The sequence below is a fragment of the Rhinatrema bivittatum genome, chromosome 7 (assembly GCF_901001135.1).
Source record: "Rhinatrema bivittatum chromosome 7, aRhiBiv1.1, whole genome shotgun sequence".
NCBI classification, from domain to species: domain Eukaryota; kingdom Metazoa; phylum Chordata; class Amphibia; order Gymnophiona; family Rhinatrematidae; genus Rhinatrema; species Rhinatrema bivittatum.
The window spans coordinates 267,950,151-267,963,537 of record NC_042621.1 but is presented as its reverse complement, the minus strand read 5'-3'; the positions used below and the strand labels follow the sequence as shown (position 1 = coordinate 267,963,537).

Sequence of the window (13,387 nt, the reverse complement as noted above, 5' to 3'; positions counted from 1 at the left end):
TATTTGTGGATTGTTTTATATGTTCATATTGGGGTAGATTTTAAAAAGGTACACCTGATTTTATAACTTGCCCGTGCAGGCACAAGTTATAAAATCAACGGTCGGCGCGCGCAAGGGGGGTGCACAATTGTGCACCTTGCGCGCGCCGAGCCGCACTGCCTTCCCCCGTTCCCTCCCAGGCTGCTCCGAAATCAGAGTGGCCTGTGAGGGAACTTCCCTTCCCCCTTACCTGACCTTCCCACCCCTTCCCCTAACCTTTCCTCCCCCTAGCCCTACCCTAACCCCCCCAAAATTTTTATTTTACCTTTTGTGCCTGCCTCCGGGCTGATGTTGCAGGCCTCTGGCCCCACCCCGCCCCCAGACAGCCCCACCTCCGGACTGCCCCTTTAGTAAATCCTCGGTTTTTAGATATTGCTATTTTATGTTTTATGTTGATTGTTTTCTGCCTTGGCCATTTCTTATGGAAAGGTGGAAATAAACTGAAAATAACAGAATCACTCCGTGTGGATTAATGGGGCACTTCAAATACAAAGCCGATATAGTAAGTTGTGAAGGTTTCCGCAGACGGGTCTACAGACCTAAATACATGCACAATGCCCTTTAATGCACAGAAACGCTGGTGTTTCAGTCTTTTGCATGTTTTTACATGCATAGGACCCATCTGAGAAAATATTCACAAAGAGGTCCATATTCAGACACAGTTAGCTGGATAAACTTATCTGGTTAACTCAACTCCCAGTTACACCCCTGGAACTCCCCTAAGTTATCCAGCTAAATTCTAGCTTCCTAACTTATTCGATGGCTAGAATGTAGGCAGATACGTGCCCAAATATTCATTTAACTGGCTAACTTCTGAGTTAACCGGCTAAGTGCTTTTGAATATGGACCCCCTTTCATGTAATAAACTTAATGTGCGTTAAGTTTACAAAACTTCTGCCTTGATGTAATATCATGCAAAGTAGCTCATTAACTCAGAACACGGTGAAAGCTGACACGTGAATGCATCTTCCCAGGTCGGTTCTCACAATGAGGTGCAGTTGTCCTTTTTGCGAAGTTGCCTGTAAGAAAATTCCACAGGTAACTTTTCTCTCGGGCTCATTCACATACGAGTCTCGGCAGAAAAGTCAAGCATGGAAAACTGTGGTTTCTGTGCAAAACTCTGAGCAGCTTAATAGATGGGCCTGTAGGTGCAACTTTTCACCAGTGCTAGATTGTGACATCTGATAAATTATACACACACACACACACACACACACACAGAGGAAATGGTGAGATTTCCGTTTTCAGTCCTGAACCTCACTTTTTGCACCCCATCTTTACAGTATGAGGGCAATTCTGAAACCGTGCCGGCCGCTTTTTGCAGGTCCACAGGTATAAGCTAATTTTCTAATGGAAACTCCTTGAAGGTTTTTCCTTTGCAAATATGGGGCCAGTAGGGACCACAGGTACAAACAATACCTGCATACTTTGCACCTGCTGTAAAGTACATGCAGGGCTTTCAAAATGAAATCCCAGTGCCTAATTTGCCCCGCCCTGGCCCTGCCCTTTTCCCAGCATCCTAAAGCATGCACACTGTGAGGGGGAGGTTTTTAAGCCCGGGGAATTTTAGCCAGGTAACTGCTTCGTTTCCCAGGCAAATATCTTTAAAAAAAATTGTCCTTCCTAATAATAATAATTCTTAAAAAACAAAACAAAACACCTTAAAAGCCCCATCAGTCACAGCTGCTTCCTAAGACGACAGTGCTGCAGGGACAGAGGGAGCTGGGGGAAGCCCAGGGCATCCATGTCCTGAGCCATGCAGACCCTCATTGCAAATTTTTTTTTTTAATCGGTCTTTTTAGCTTATTTAAGAATTAGTATTCTGCAATACTCGGCTGAAGAACAATGTATTTTCTCAAACCCTCCCCCTCATCCCCAAAGAAACAAAAAAAGAGCTCAGCAAGCCACTGTTTCTTTGAAGATCGTTTGAAGCTGCAAGACAGAATGTGAATCTGAGTGCATCAAGATGTCAAAGAGCAACTGAGTAAGGGTAGCAGCATAGGAACCCATGAAAACTGGGAGCTGGAAAAGCATGTTAATAATAATAATGTATAGAGAATCTCTCATCCATATAGGATTCCCCCCCCAACCAAATCTTACAATTGTATTTTTCCGAAAGACGCATGGTCACTACTAAGGCTAGCAGCACTACCTGAGAACTTCCAACAGAGCAAGAGGAGAAAGAACATAAGAACATAAGACATTGCCATGCTGGGTCAGACCAAGGGTCCATCAAGCCCAGCATCCTGTTTCCAACAGTGGCCAATCCAAGTCACAAGAACCTGGCAATTACCCAAACACTAAGAAGATCCCATGCTACTGATGCAATTAATAGCAGTGGCTATTCCCTAAGTAAACTTGATTAATAGCCTTGATTAAGGTTCCAAGAACTTATTGAAACCTTTTTTGAACCCAGCTACCCTAACTGCACTAACCACATCCTCTGGCAACAAATTTCAGAGCTTAATTGTGCGCTGAGCGAAAAAGAATTTTCTCCGATTAGTCACTGTGGTTATTCTTGGATTCAATCAAGGCCGAGTTATCTCAGGCCCAGGCAGACAGATGAGCCCTCCTGTATCATTATTACATGTGCAGGATTTTCTCCTGCACTAGGATTTTCTCCTGCACTTAAGCTTCTTATTACAATTAACCAGTGAAAGGAGAACTGCCTTCCCCTCAAGCTATAATCACATTTGTAGTTTTAATGCAATAACAGGACTGGGCAATCAAATTACTTGCAAACTGTTTTCCATTCCCAGAACAGACACGTGGTTAGGTGTTGTCAGTGGCGTATGCGGTGCTAAACCTCAATACAAATAAATAAATCAGTCCTTTGGAATAGCAGCCTCCCCACTTTCCTGCTTGCCCTTTGCAAAGGGACAGTAAATCTGCATTGCATCCAGTAAGCAAAACTCTGCTGTTTCAAAGGACTTATACCCAAGTGAGCCTTTCCATACCTATTCACTAGGAAACATCACATTTTAAGCCACAGAAAACCTTTATTTCTTCCGGCTGGTTTGCGCAGTCGTTTTGCGTCTGCCGTTTGGACCGCGTTGGAGTGCCAGCCTAAGCCTGCCTGGAAGGCAGGTATTTCCTCCTGTAGCTGTTGCAGAAGGGTCCACAACAGTCTGGAACTTGGGCCATAGGTGAGCAGAGAAGCAAAACACTGAATCATGACTGAGGGGGGAACAAAAAAATGCCCTGGCAAGAGAGAGAGGATAGGGACGAGCCTTCAAGGAGTGGGGACACGCTGCACTTCCGGGTCAGGCTCTGGCTATGAAGCACTGGCGTGCTGGTCAGAGCACAACTCTGGGGATCAGTAACGCTCCTCTCTTGGCTCTAGGCAAGTCATTTTCCCTTTGCCGTTGTTCCCCTCTTTCCTCTCTTCTCTCCCCTTCAGAATTCATGCAGATTTTGTGTGTGACTTTTTTTTTTATTTAACCTGTCGCATTTATTCCAGAGTTGACCGCATCTACATTTTTGAGGTGCTGCGATTTGTGATCGCCAGCCTGGTAAATAAATATGATGGTTGCCCTTTGACTTGATGTAAAAAAAAAAAAAAAAAACGCCGATGCCCTTCCTCAGTGACTTGCTCATCGCCTCGTGGTTGTGGGCAGTGGTGAAGCCTCAGAGAGAAGCTGGCACGTCAGCTCTCCACCCGCTTATGGCTGCTTATAAAAAGAGAGCCTCAATCTAACTTCCAGAACGGCCAGGGCTTTAATATTTGTAAGCACAAGCACATCCCTATATTGCTACGTATCTATAAAACAAAAGATCCAAACAGGGTCCCACTGTATTTACCTTCTGACAAGATTCGATGAACTCCTCAATTGTAACCACGCCATCTTTATTTCTGTCCATTTTCTGAAAAACAGCAGGTTTTAGGAAACATTCGGAAGGATGCAAAAGCCATTTTAACTGCACATACGCCTTGGGCTTCAAGTTAAAAAGAAAGTGATACTCAACACCCAACCCCACCACCGATGCAGGCAATAATACAGAGTGCCATAAGAAACGAAAAGATTTCCAGATTTTTCAAAGCAAAGCTGAAGATAGAAAAGCGGAAATCTGACAGAAAGAAATGAGATTAACCCCTTATCTTTTTGTGAACAGTATCCCTTCTAATATAGCCTGACAAACATTTCCCGGCTGCAGAATGAATGCTAAGTTCTCCTTCCTACGCCCCTCCCCCCCCCTCAGGAACAAGGTTATCCCAGCCCCCACTGGCCTTTAAATCCTGTCTATGACTCCCCACCGGTTGCATTTCATAGCCTCTCTCCCCGCAGCATTTCCTTTCAGGCTCTCGGGCAGGGTAAAGGCGTCCTCCTGCCTCCTGAAGGAGATCCACCGCAGCATTTTCTGGGTCCCCGTGGGATCCAATTCGGAGAGGGCCTTTCCCTCCACATCGCTCCTAGGTCAAACTTTATTTTCAATGCGGCCCAAAGTCTCTCTCTGCTTTACCTGGAAAAAGTTCTCCACGTGCTCCCGTGGCGCCTCCTCGCGCATGCTTGGGTACGTGCACTTGCCCATCATGTCATAAATGGATTTCATAATGTCCATCATTTCCTAAGAAAAAGCACAAATTAAAAAGTGAGCGGTGAGAAAGCTCCAGCTGAGGAAGCCCGAGCAGCTCAGATGAGAGACATCTGAAGCGGCACCTGGGGGATCCTTTCCGCTATTCACAGCTGGGGTGGTGATCTGCCGAAACCACTTTTAAATCTTGAAAGTCAAACCGAATCACAGACGTGCGGCGTCCTGTTTATTGTAGCAGCTCAGTAAAAATGCTGGGATGAAGAACTGCAGTTTTACACTGGGCTGCTTCAGTGAAAGCAAAAAAGAAAAAAAAAAATCCAGCACCTTGTTGCTAACATCATAGGCATGATTAAATCAAACCAGACCGTGGGCCTAATATACTCGTGCCTTACCTCATGTCACTCAGACTCCCAGCCGCCCCAGGCAGGTGATCCGGAGGACCAGCAGGAGCCCTTGCTGCTGCCGCTGCCACCCCTCCCCCGTCCCTGCTAGTCGTGCAAGCATGTTCACCACTCATGGACTAGCACTTTTTGTATGCTGATCTCGCAGTGCACGCCGGAAGGGTTGGCAGTGACGGGGAGCAGTGGTGGTAGCGGTTCTGCTGCTAAAAATAGGTATTTTGCCTGGGGGACAAGGTAAGGGGAACACGGAGGATGAGCAGGTGCTGATGGAGACAAGGAAGAGATGCTGGGAGGGAGGGAAAGACAGGAGGCAGATGCTAAGGATAAAAAAAAGTCAGAGGAATGGATCCTTGGGATGGGGGGGGGGGGGGGGGGTTTAAGCAATAGAAAAAAGAATGCCGAAGGAGGGGGTGAGAGGCGGGGGAGAGGATGCCGGAGAAAGGTGGATCCCTATCCCCACCACCCACTTGTAGAGAACTTGCATGCACCTCCTCCCCCAAATCCATACTAAGGACTGGGGGTGGGGCACCATCAACAATCTTTGCCCAGGGCGCCAGTTGCCCTATAGCAGGCCCTGAGCGCTCCACCGGCCTTTAAGTCCTCCTTATTCTTCTGTTGAGATTGCATTTCACAGCCTCTCTTTGCAGAATTTCCATTAAGTTTACTCCCCAAAAGGGAAGCCTAGGGAGCCTCCCTTTTCTATTTAGAGGATGTATCTTGGTTCCTTTTATCTTTCTTTCCTGAACATCGCACTGTCCACCAATTAATCTTTGATTTTAATAGCCCCTTGGGGTAACACACCACCTTACAACTTGTAATACAGCAGGAAAACATATTTAGCAGAAATGCAACAAATAACTCTAAAGCCCCCAGAACTGTAGTGCAGTTAGAGGAAATCGTCCTTAACAGAGGGAGAGGAGCTGCCCTGTCCTCTCATTTCACTGAAATTACAACGGCTTTTCGAAAGGCCATGCACACGGGTTCCCCATTTTTGCATCTGATGAGTAAAACAGGATTGCATTCACATTTTGGTAGTTGTGAAAATTTTCTACTGTCATGCCCATCGCCTGGAGCTGGTTCTTGATTTTGGCTGTGCACGCTTTTTCCCCAACTAAGGACGTGCGAAAAGTAAAAGCTGCGTTTTCTGAATAGTTTTGTGACTATTCTGCCAAATGAGCAAAGCTCATTGCCACAGGCTACCATGGGAGAATTTATATGCAAAAGTGGAGACAAGGCAAAATTCACCTGTCCTGCAGCATCTCACTGCTTTATAAAAAAAAACTAAAAAAGGCGGGGGCTTATGATGAGCCAAAAAGCCTGGTTGCGTTTCTCTCTGAAAGTGTTCCCTCATCTCTGCTCACAGCAGCTTCGCATCGGTTTAGGCACCGGTCACGCAGCTCTCCGCTCTGCAGAATCCGGTTATTATCCCATAAGCGATCTCTCATTCAACTCAACTCTTCCTTTAGCTGAATTACCAATGACTCTGGGACAGGGTCAGACCATGCAAATTCAGGTTAGTTTTAGCTCACGGACCTACAGGTCCTGAAACTTGCATTCCTAGCTGGGGTCAGGAAAAGCTGTACTAGAAGTAGGAGAGTGCGCTGGGGCTGGAGCGATAAAGGAAGATCCTAAGGCAAGGCAAATGGTCCTAACAATGCAAGTAACGATTTCCAAGTCCGAAAGAAAACGGGTGAAAAGAGCGCTCCTCTTATGATACAGTGCCTCGTGACAGCCATTGCACCTGGCTCTCATATGTGTTCATGCATACCTCTTTAGTAATGCAGCCATCTTTGTTTAAATCGTAGAGGTTGAAGGCCCAGTTGAGCTTGTCGTCTATGCTCCCTCTGAGAATCACAGATAGCCCCAACACGAAATCCTGAGGCAGGAAGAAAAGAAGCACACGATTAAAGGTCCTGCTGTACGGAAGGGTTTTTCCCCCATTTTGGGTCTATGCAATCAGAGGAGGGGGCCAGGAAAGCCATTTGGCCTGGGCCTCAAGCTTAAAGAGGGCCTCAAATTTAGGTACTTGTTCATTTTTTATATTGCAAACCTGGGCAGGAGCACATATGCCCCTGCCACTTAGCAGCCATTACTGCTGTTCTGCCCATCCCCCCATTTCCTATAATAATCTGCCCTCTAGCTCCCTGCCTGCGGGTGTATGAGGACAGACAGAGGCAGCCAGTGGGAGGAGAGGAGGGGCAGCAGGGAATTTTACAAGGACACAGAGCCTAAGAAACCAATAGAGAAAGGCATCAAAACTGTAAGTGTGATCTTTAAAGTTGCTGTAGTGTTAGTTTATTGAGTATTAAAGGATGTTAGGCACTGGCATTGTTGATTAGAGCAGGTGTGGCCAACTCTAGTCCTCAATAGCCACATACAGGCCAGCTTTTCAGGGTATCCTCAATGAATATGCATGAGATAGATTTGCATTTAATGGAGGCAATACATGCAAATCCATCTCATGCGCATTCACTGTGGATATCCTGAAAATCTGCCTGTTTGTGGCTGTCGAGGACTGGAGTTGGCCACCCCTGGATTAGAGGCAGGACACCCTAAAGCTCTATTGAAAGGTGGTTGGCACTCTTTAGAGGAGAGGTCCTTGCACCTCAACAGGAAAACTTGTGCTGGGGGAAGACACCCCAGTAAAGAGGCCAAAGAAGGGCAACTGTACCCAGGTAGGACTGTTGGTATCCGACTGTGCCTGCCAGTACCTATGCTGGAGCACTGCTAGAAGTCAGCCAGAGTGCTCTGGAGCAGCTGCTATTGTCTGGACTTGTGCAAGCATCCCCAGGACTGCAGCGGTGCAGCACACAGAACTAAAAAACACCTCTTGTTCAGGGAAAAGTGAGACCAAGAAACCATGAGTAAGCAGATTCCATCTGCCACCCCACTGTTAAAATGTGTATACAAAATAAAGTGAACTGGATCCTTCCTGCATGTTACACACTGCCGCTGAACCCAAAGGGGCAGGAAAGGCAGAGGACCCCAAACCTGTATCAATATCATTTTTTATTGCGATTATGGTTAGGGGCTTCAAAAGCTGGACATGGCCCCGACTTCTCTAAACCTCAGAGAAGGAAAAATGCTCAGGTCTTAGGCCTTAAGAGCACATCAGATCACTGACTACGGGATCAGAGCTGAACAAATTGATTTAGAAATGAAATTGCCAGTACCCCAGAAAAAATGAAATAAAGCAAAACACACCTGAAATTAACACACACACATTAAAATTTGTAGGTTTTCAGATTATTTCTTTTTCCCCCCTTTCCCCTTCCACATGCACTAAAAGCCAGAAACAAACCACATTGTTAATCCTTGTTCCATGCATTTTAGAGGTGTGAGCAAATTTCCAAATCAGAAAAGCTAATTTAACCTGTATCTCCTGTTGCCTTACTGGGAGTTTCAGTTAAGAGGCAACAGTATTGAAAGTACGTGAATTAGAAAAATGATAGCTGTAGAAGGAGAGCAGAAATGCCAGTAATCCATGTAAAGAGGGAACCAGACGCTCAGCTCCTAAATTATTTTACCCATTTTTTACAATCATATTGGTGACATTCAACACTGAGGTCTATTTATTATAGTGTGCTAACACTAGCACTAGTGATTCGGGTTACCTCACCAGCTAGTGCTAACATACAGGCCGATATAGTACAGTGCGCTCCGGTGGAACGCACTGTTAGCCCGCGTTTGGCCGCGCGTTTTTGACACGCTATTTTTACCCCTTATACAGTAAGGGGTAATAGCGCGTCGAAAACACACGGCCAACCCCCCCCGAAACTAATAGCGCCCGCAACATGCAAATGCATGTTGATGGCCCTATTAGTTATTCCTGCGCGATACAGAAAGTAAAATGTGCAGCCAAGCCACACATTTTACTTTCAGAAATTAACGCCTGCCCACAGGCTGGCATTAATTTCTGCTGGCACCGGGAAAGTGTACAGAAAAGCAGAAAAGACTGCTTTTCTGTACACCCTCCGACTTAATATCATAGCGATATTAAGTCGGAGGTCCCAAAAGTAAATAAAAATTACAAATTAAAAAAAAAAGTAAAATCTTTCCGCAGGCTGCAGTTCGGAAGACGGATGCTCAATTATGCCAGCGTCCATTTTCTGAACCCGTGGCTATCATCGGGCTTGAGAACCGACACCGGAAAAATTGAGCGTCGGCTGTCAAACCCGCTGAGAGCCGCCACTCCTGTCAAAAAGGAGGCGCTTGGGATGCGCTAGTGTCCCTAGCGCCTCTTTTTTACTGCGGGCCCTCATTTAAATACTTGATCGCACGCCTAGGAGAGTGGCCTGGGCGCGCGTTGGGAGAGCAGGTGCTCGCCTCGGAGCGCCGGCTCTCCCGCAGGATTTACTGAATCGGCCCGATAGTGAAGTTGTGGTGTTAGGCATAGGTAGCTAACATAAGGTTTGCTGTGCATTGTGATTTCCCCTCCCCCTCCTCCGAGATTTCAAAAGCTATCCTTGGCAGCCTGATTCCCTTCAAAGGCGGTCCCCAGCAACCCAGCAACCCAATTACCCCACTCGCCAACATCTCGACGAAAGGGCTTAAGGCCCAACCTACCCCTTCTACTCCTTTGTAGATCTTCAACAGATAAATGAGGGGCAGGAGTTAGAGCTCTTCCATTCTGCCCTGCTGGCTCCAAGGTCACCATGACGCCTAATAACCACATGTATTCCTTTGTTCTGCACATGTGGAACAAAGGAGTTCAGGAAGACACTGGGAGCCCTTTCAGATCTTAGTATCAGCGGGACAAGAGGGAGGAGCACTTTCTCCTGCCTCTAACTTGTCTTGTGAAGAGGTACAAGAGGGGAGGGAGCCACGGGTGGCTGACTGTGGCCCTGGAGCCCCTTGGTCAGGATGATAGGGGATAGGGTGAACCGACCCTCAGAGGACATCCTTTGAAGACTGTTTTAGGAGATTGGGCTGACAGGGTCAGCATTTCAAGTCATGGAGGGTGGGATTATAGGCTTCACTGAGAGTGTCATTACCGTGGCCCACATCGAGCTTTTTCTTACCAGTGGTGAGAGTCAAATAGCTGCCCAAACTATTTTAAAACCACACTTATTAAAGGCTTTAAGCATTTTAGTAAACTGTGCATTAAAATTGCAGCTAATTCTCATGTTAAAATTAGCCATTAACATGAGTTATGGACAAATTTAACTTGGCAATATTAAATAGACTCTATGTGAAAGTAGTTAGCTGTCCCAGTGAAATTCACAATGGAAGAGTGACCACATCTCTGTGGTTATTACCCTTAACCAATAAGATTGTTACTTTGATGCACTTCAACGGCAAGGCATATCAGGGAACTGGATTCAAAAGCAATCAACGAGGGCCCTGACGTTTATGGTCTGGGAAACAGATAAGCATGGGGTAATCTACACGGCACAGAACGAACTACCATAAGCTTACTGGGCAGACTGGATGGTCCTTTTCTGCCATTGTTTCTATGGTAACTCAAGTGGTAGCGGCTTGGGAACAGCCAGAGAAAAAAATGGAGACAGACTCTGTCTGTTCCTTACATTAGGTTTATTTACAATGAAAACTCAGAAAAGTGTACTGCATAGCAAAACAAAACAACTTAGGAAGCTCAAGGAAAGTGCAAAGTGAAAATAAAGACTTGGATGCAGCTCACCTTGACTTTAAGAAAGTTCCCAACTTTAAGCTAATAGGGTTTAACAACATCAGTCTCAACCTCAAATGTAGCAGGTCTTCTCGTACGGTGGGACTCTCTTTCTTCCCTGGGACATGTCTCACTTTCTAGGCCCTCAGGTCTTATATTTATTTATTTATTTTATTTATTTAACAGCTTTTCTATACTGACATTAAAGTACACATCATATTGGTTTACATTTCAACTAGAAGGAGGAAAGTTACAATAAACGGGGAGGGGGGAAATTGGACAACTGGCAGAAGACGGTTTGAGGCTCTAAAAGTAGAGAGCATCGCACAAAATTGCAACAAATAGGCGAGAAGGATAGCGATAACGGAACTAATTTTACAAGAGTACAAAAATTTAAAAGAGTACAAAAAATTTAAAAAAACTTATTTACAGATTACATGATATGACAAAAAAAAAAAAAAATTTCCGATTACATGGCCAGAACATTACAGATTACAGATTATATTCTGATGAAGGGCTCCTCCCTTCACCCAGGATTCCCTGAGGGTCTCAACCGTAAAGAACCGGGAACAACTGTCTTGCCTGGTCCTTTGAGGTAGTCTGAGGGAGTTTTCTGTACACTCCCTCACAATCACTAACATTACTAGTACAAATGACATTTCTGTTGGTGGTCTAAACCAGAGGTAAGCATGCAGGGTGTGTTATTCTAGTCTTTGATGGCTCTCAGACAGTCCAATGTAAGTCAGTGTTCACAGCAGATATAAATGCTGTAAGCAGCAATGATATTTGAAGTTCAAATAACACCCAGAAGGACCAAATCAGAAATCTGCAATAATAAAATGAGAATATAGAAAAGTAGGGGGCATTCCTCTCTGTCTCACCTTTAGGATATGATTTGCAAGACACTTCCTTAGGAAGATATGCAAGCACAACATAAACTGGAAATAGACAGTAAGAGGTGCCCAGAGTTAATATACCCTCATTTGATACAACATGATAGATTGATTTTAGTGATTTATTGGTTGATCAGTGTGTTTGATATATGTTCTGAACTGTTGGTTTCTTTTAATCTTTTGTTCGACATCGTGTGGGAATTTTTGTTTATTTTTGACTAACCTTCGATTTGGATCATGTGGAGACCATTGAATATTTGTACCCGGGGATGGTAGCTTTGAAACAGCCGTGCGGGCGCACATGTACGCGTGTATGACAGCTCGGGTCAAAGGACGTGGCCATTTTGTAACATACGCACGTATATGCACGCATGACAAAAAATAGGCTATACGCACGTACATGTGCGCACAATTTTATATGGACACGTGCATGTGTGCGCAAATGCCGCCTTTACTGCATAAGTGGGGGGATTTTAGTAGACATGCACGCCAACGCAATTACCAGTTTCCCCAGTTCATTCCCATTTCGCCCAGGTAAAGGACAGGACTTCCTAATACCCCTAGTTAATTAGCCTCCCTTTTACCCTGTTAGCCCCTATTGTTAAAACCCTGCTGACTAGCCTTGTTTTTTTTTTGTTTTCAGATTTATACGCCATCCATAGCAGAAGTAAATTTACATGGTAGGGGACCACGGCGTAGCATGCACGCATAAGTATTTACAAACTGGCTTTATTCATAAATCTGGAATATCCATGCCCTACCCAGACCATGCTCCTTCCCCGGCCCTTTCCAGAAAAAATATTGTGTGTGTGTACCGGGAGACACGCACACACACATGGGTGCCTTTTAAAATCTACCCGGCATCCACTGGCCTGACTTCTGCACGTATCTCCTGGCATTGATGCGCACCAGGCTTTTAAAATTCACCCCAAACAGTACAAAGAAAAAGTGTTAACTCATTTCACCCTGGGTAAGAAAATAATGCAAAGTTCTAATCCTCTGCTGAAATCAGTACATTTTTAGGAGAGAATCAAAAGTAAACATAATAGCATTTTTATTAGTAAGATGGCGCCTCCATTTTTAAAATGAGGTTTTGGCAACTCAGTCATACCACATTTAGTACATGATCAATAGACAGCTTTTCTGGGTAATGGAAGAGTCTATATAATATTGTACTGAAACAAATATAAGACAGGATTTTGTTTTCTTTTTTTTTGCAAAACCTCTCTCTTATACTCTAGGCCTAGCTGGGACCAAGCCCAGTGGGGAAGAAACCATTGGTCCTGAAGGGGAAGCAGTCAGCATCTTCTCTCTAGCTTTGTATGCTGTACAGCTCTTTCACTCCTGGCCCTCTTCCTTTGCAAACTGGGAGTGACCAGGTGCGACTAGACCCACTAACAGTGAGTCCTGCCCTGTTCAGGTGGCAGTAGCTGCTGCTCTTCCTTTACTTGCTTTCAGGGGGCTTTGGGAATGGAGAGTTCATGCAATAACATCACCATCCCAAACCCCAACTAGGCGTGCAGGAGCCTCGGGGATGGCAGTCACCCATACCTCCTGTTCCTCTGCTACCACCGCTACTTCAGAGCAGGTGACCGGGAGTTGCTGCCCTTCTGCAGAGCAGATGTGTGTATGCATGCATGGCTTGGGGTGTTGCAACCCTGATGATTTATTTTGTTAAGCCTTGTAATAACTAAGGGGATTCAGGAGAACCACCAAACCTAGGAATGATTTTTTAGACACTGTAGCGACATACCTGCTTCTGGTTCACCAGGGGGCGCTGTAGTAAGCTTAATTCTGTACAGAAGAAGTAGTGACTGGTGAGTCTGGTGGTAGGTTGGCAGTAAGGGCAGTCAATCGGTCATACCCTGACCTACTTCTTTGTCTAAAACCCA

The 13,387-nt window shown here is 45.4% G+C and overlaps 1 protein-coding gene across 3 annotated transcripts in view; it reads right to left on the bottom strand.

Annotated features, from left to right (window-relative positions):
• The window catches only part of KCNIP2 (potassium voltage-gated channel interacting protein 2), a 989,582-nt gene that overhangs the window by 2,556 nt on the left and 973,639 nt on the right, over window positions 1-13,387 (bottom strand). For all 3 annotated transcript variants that reach the window (XM_029610210.1, XM_029610209.1, XM_029610208.1), the window contains 3 exons: window positions 6,742-6,849; window positions 4,501-4,605; window positions 3,841-3,903 (listed from right to left, as the gene is read on the bottom strand). In XM_029610210.1, coding sequence (XP_029466070.1) covers window positions 3,841-3,903; window positions 4,501-4,605; window positions 6,742-6,849 — 276 coding nt within the window. The remainder of the gene's footprint in view (window positions 1-3,840; window positions 3,904-4,500; window positions 4,606-6,741; window positions 6,850-13,387) is intronic.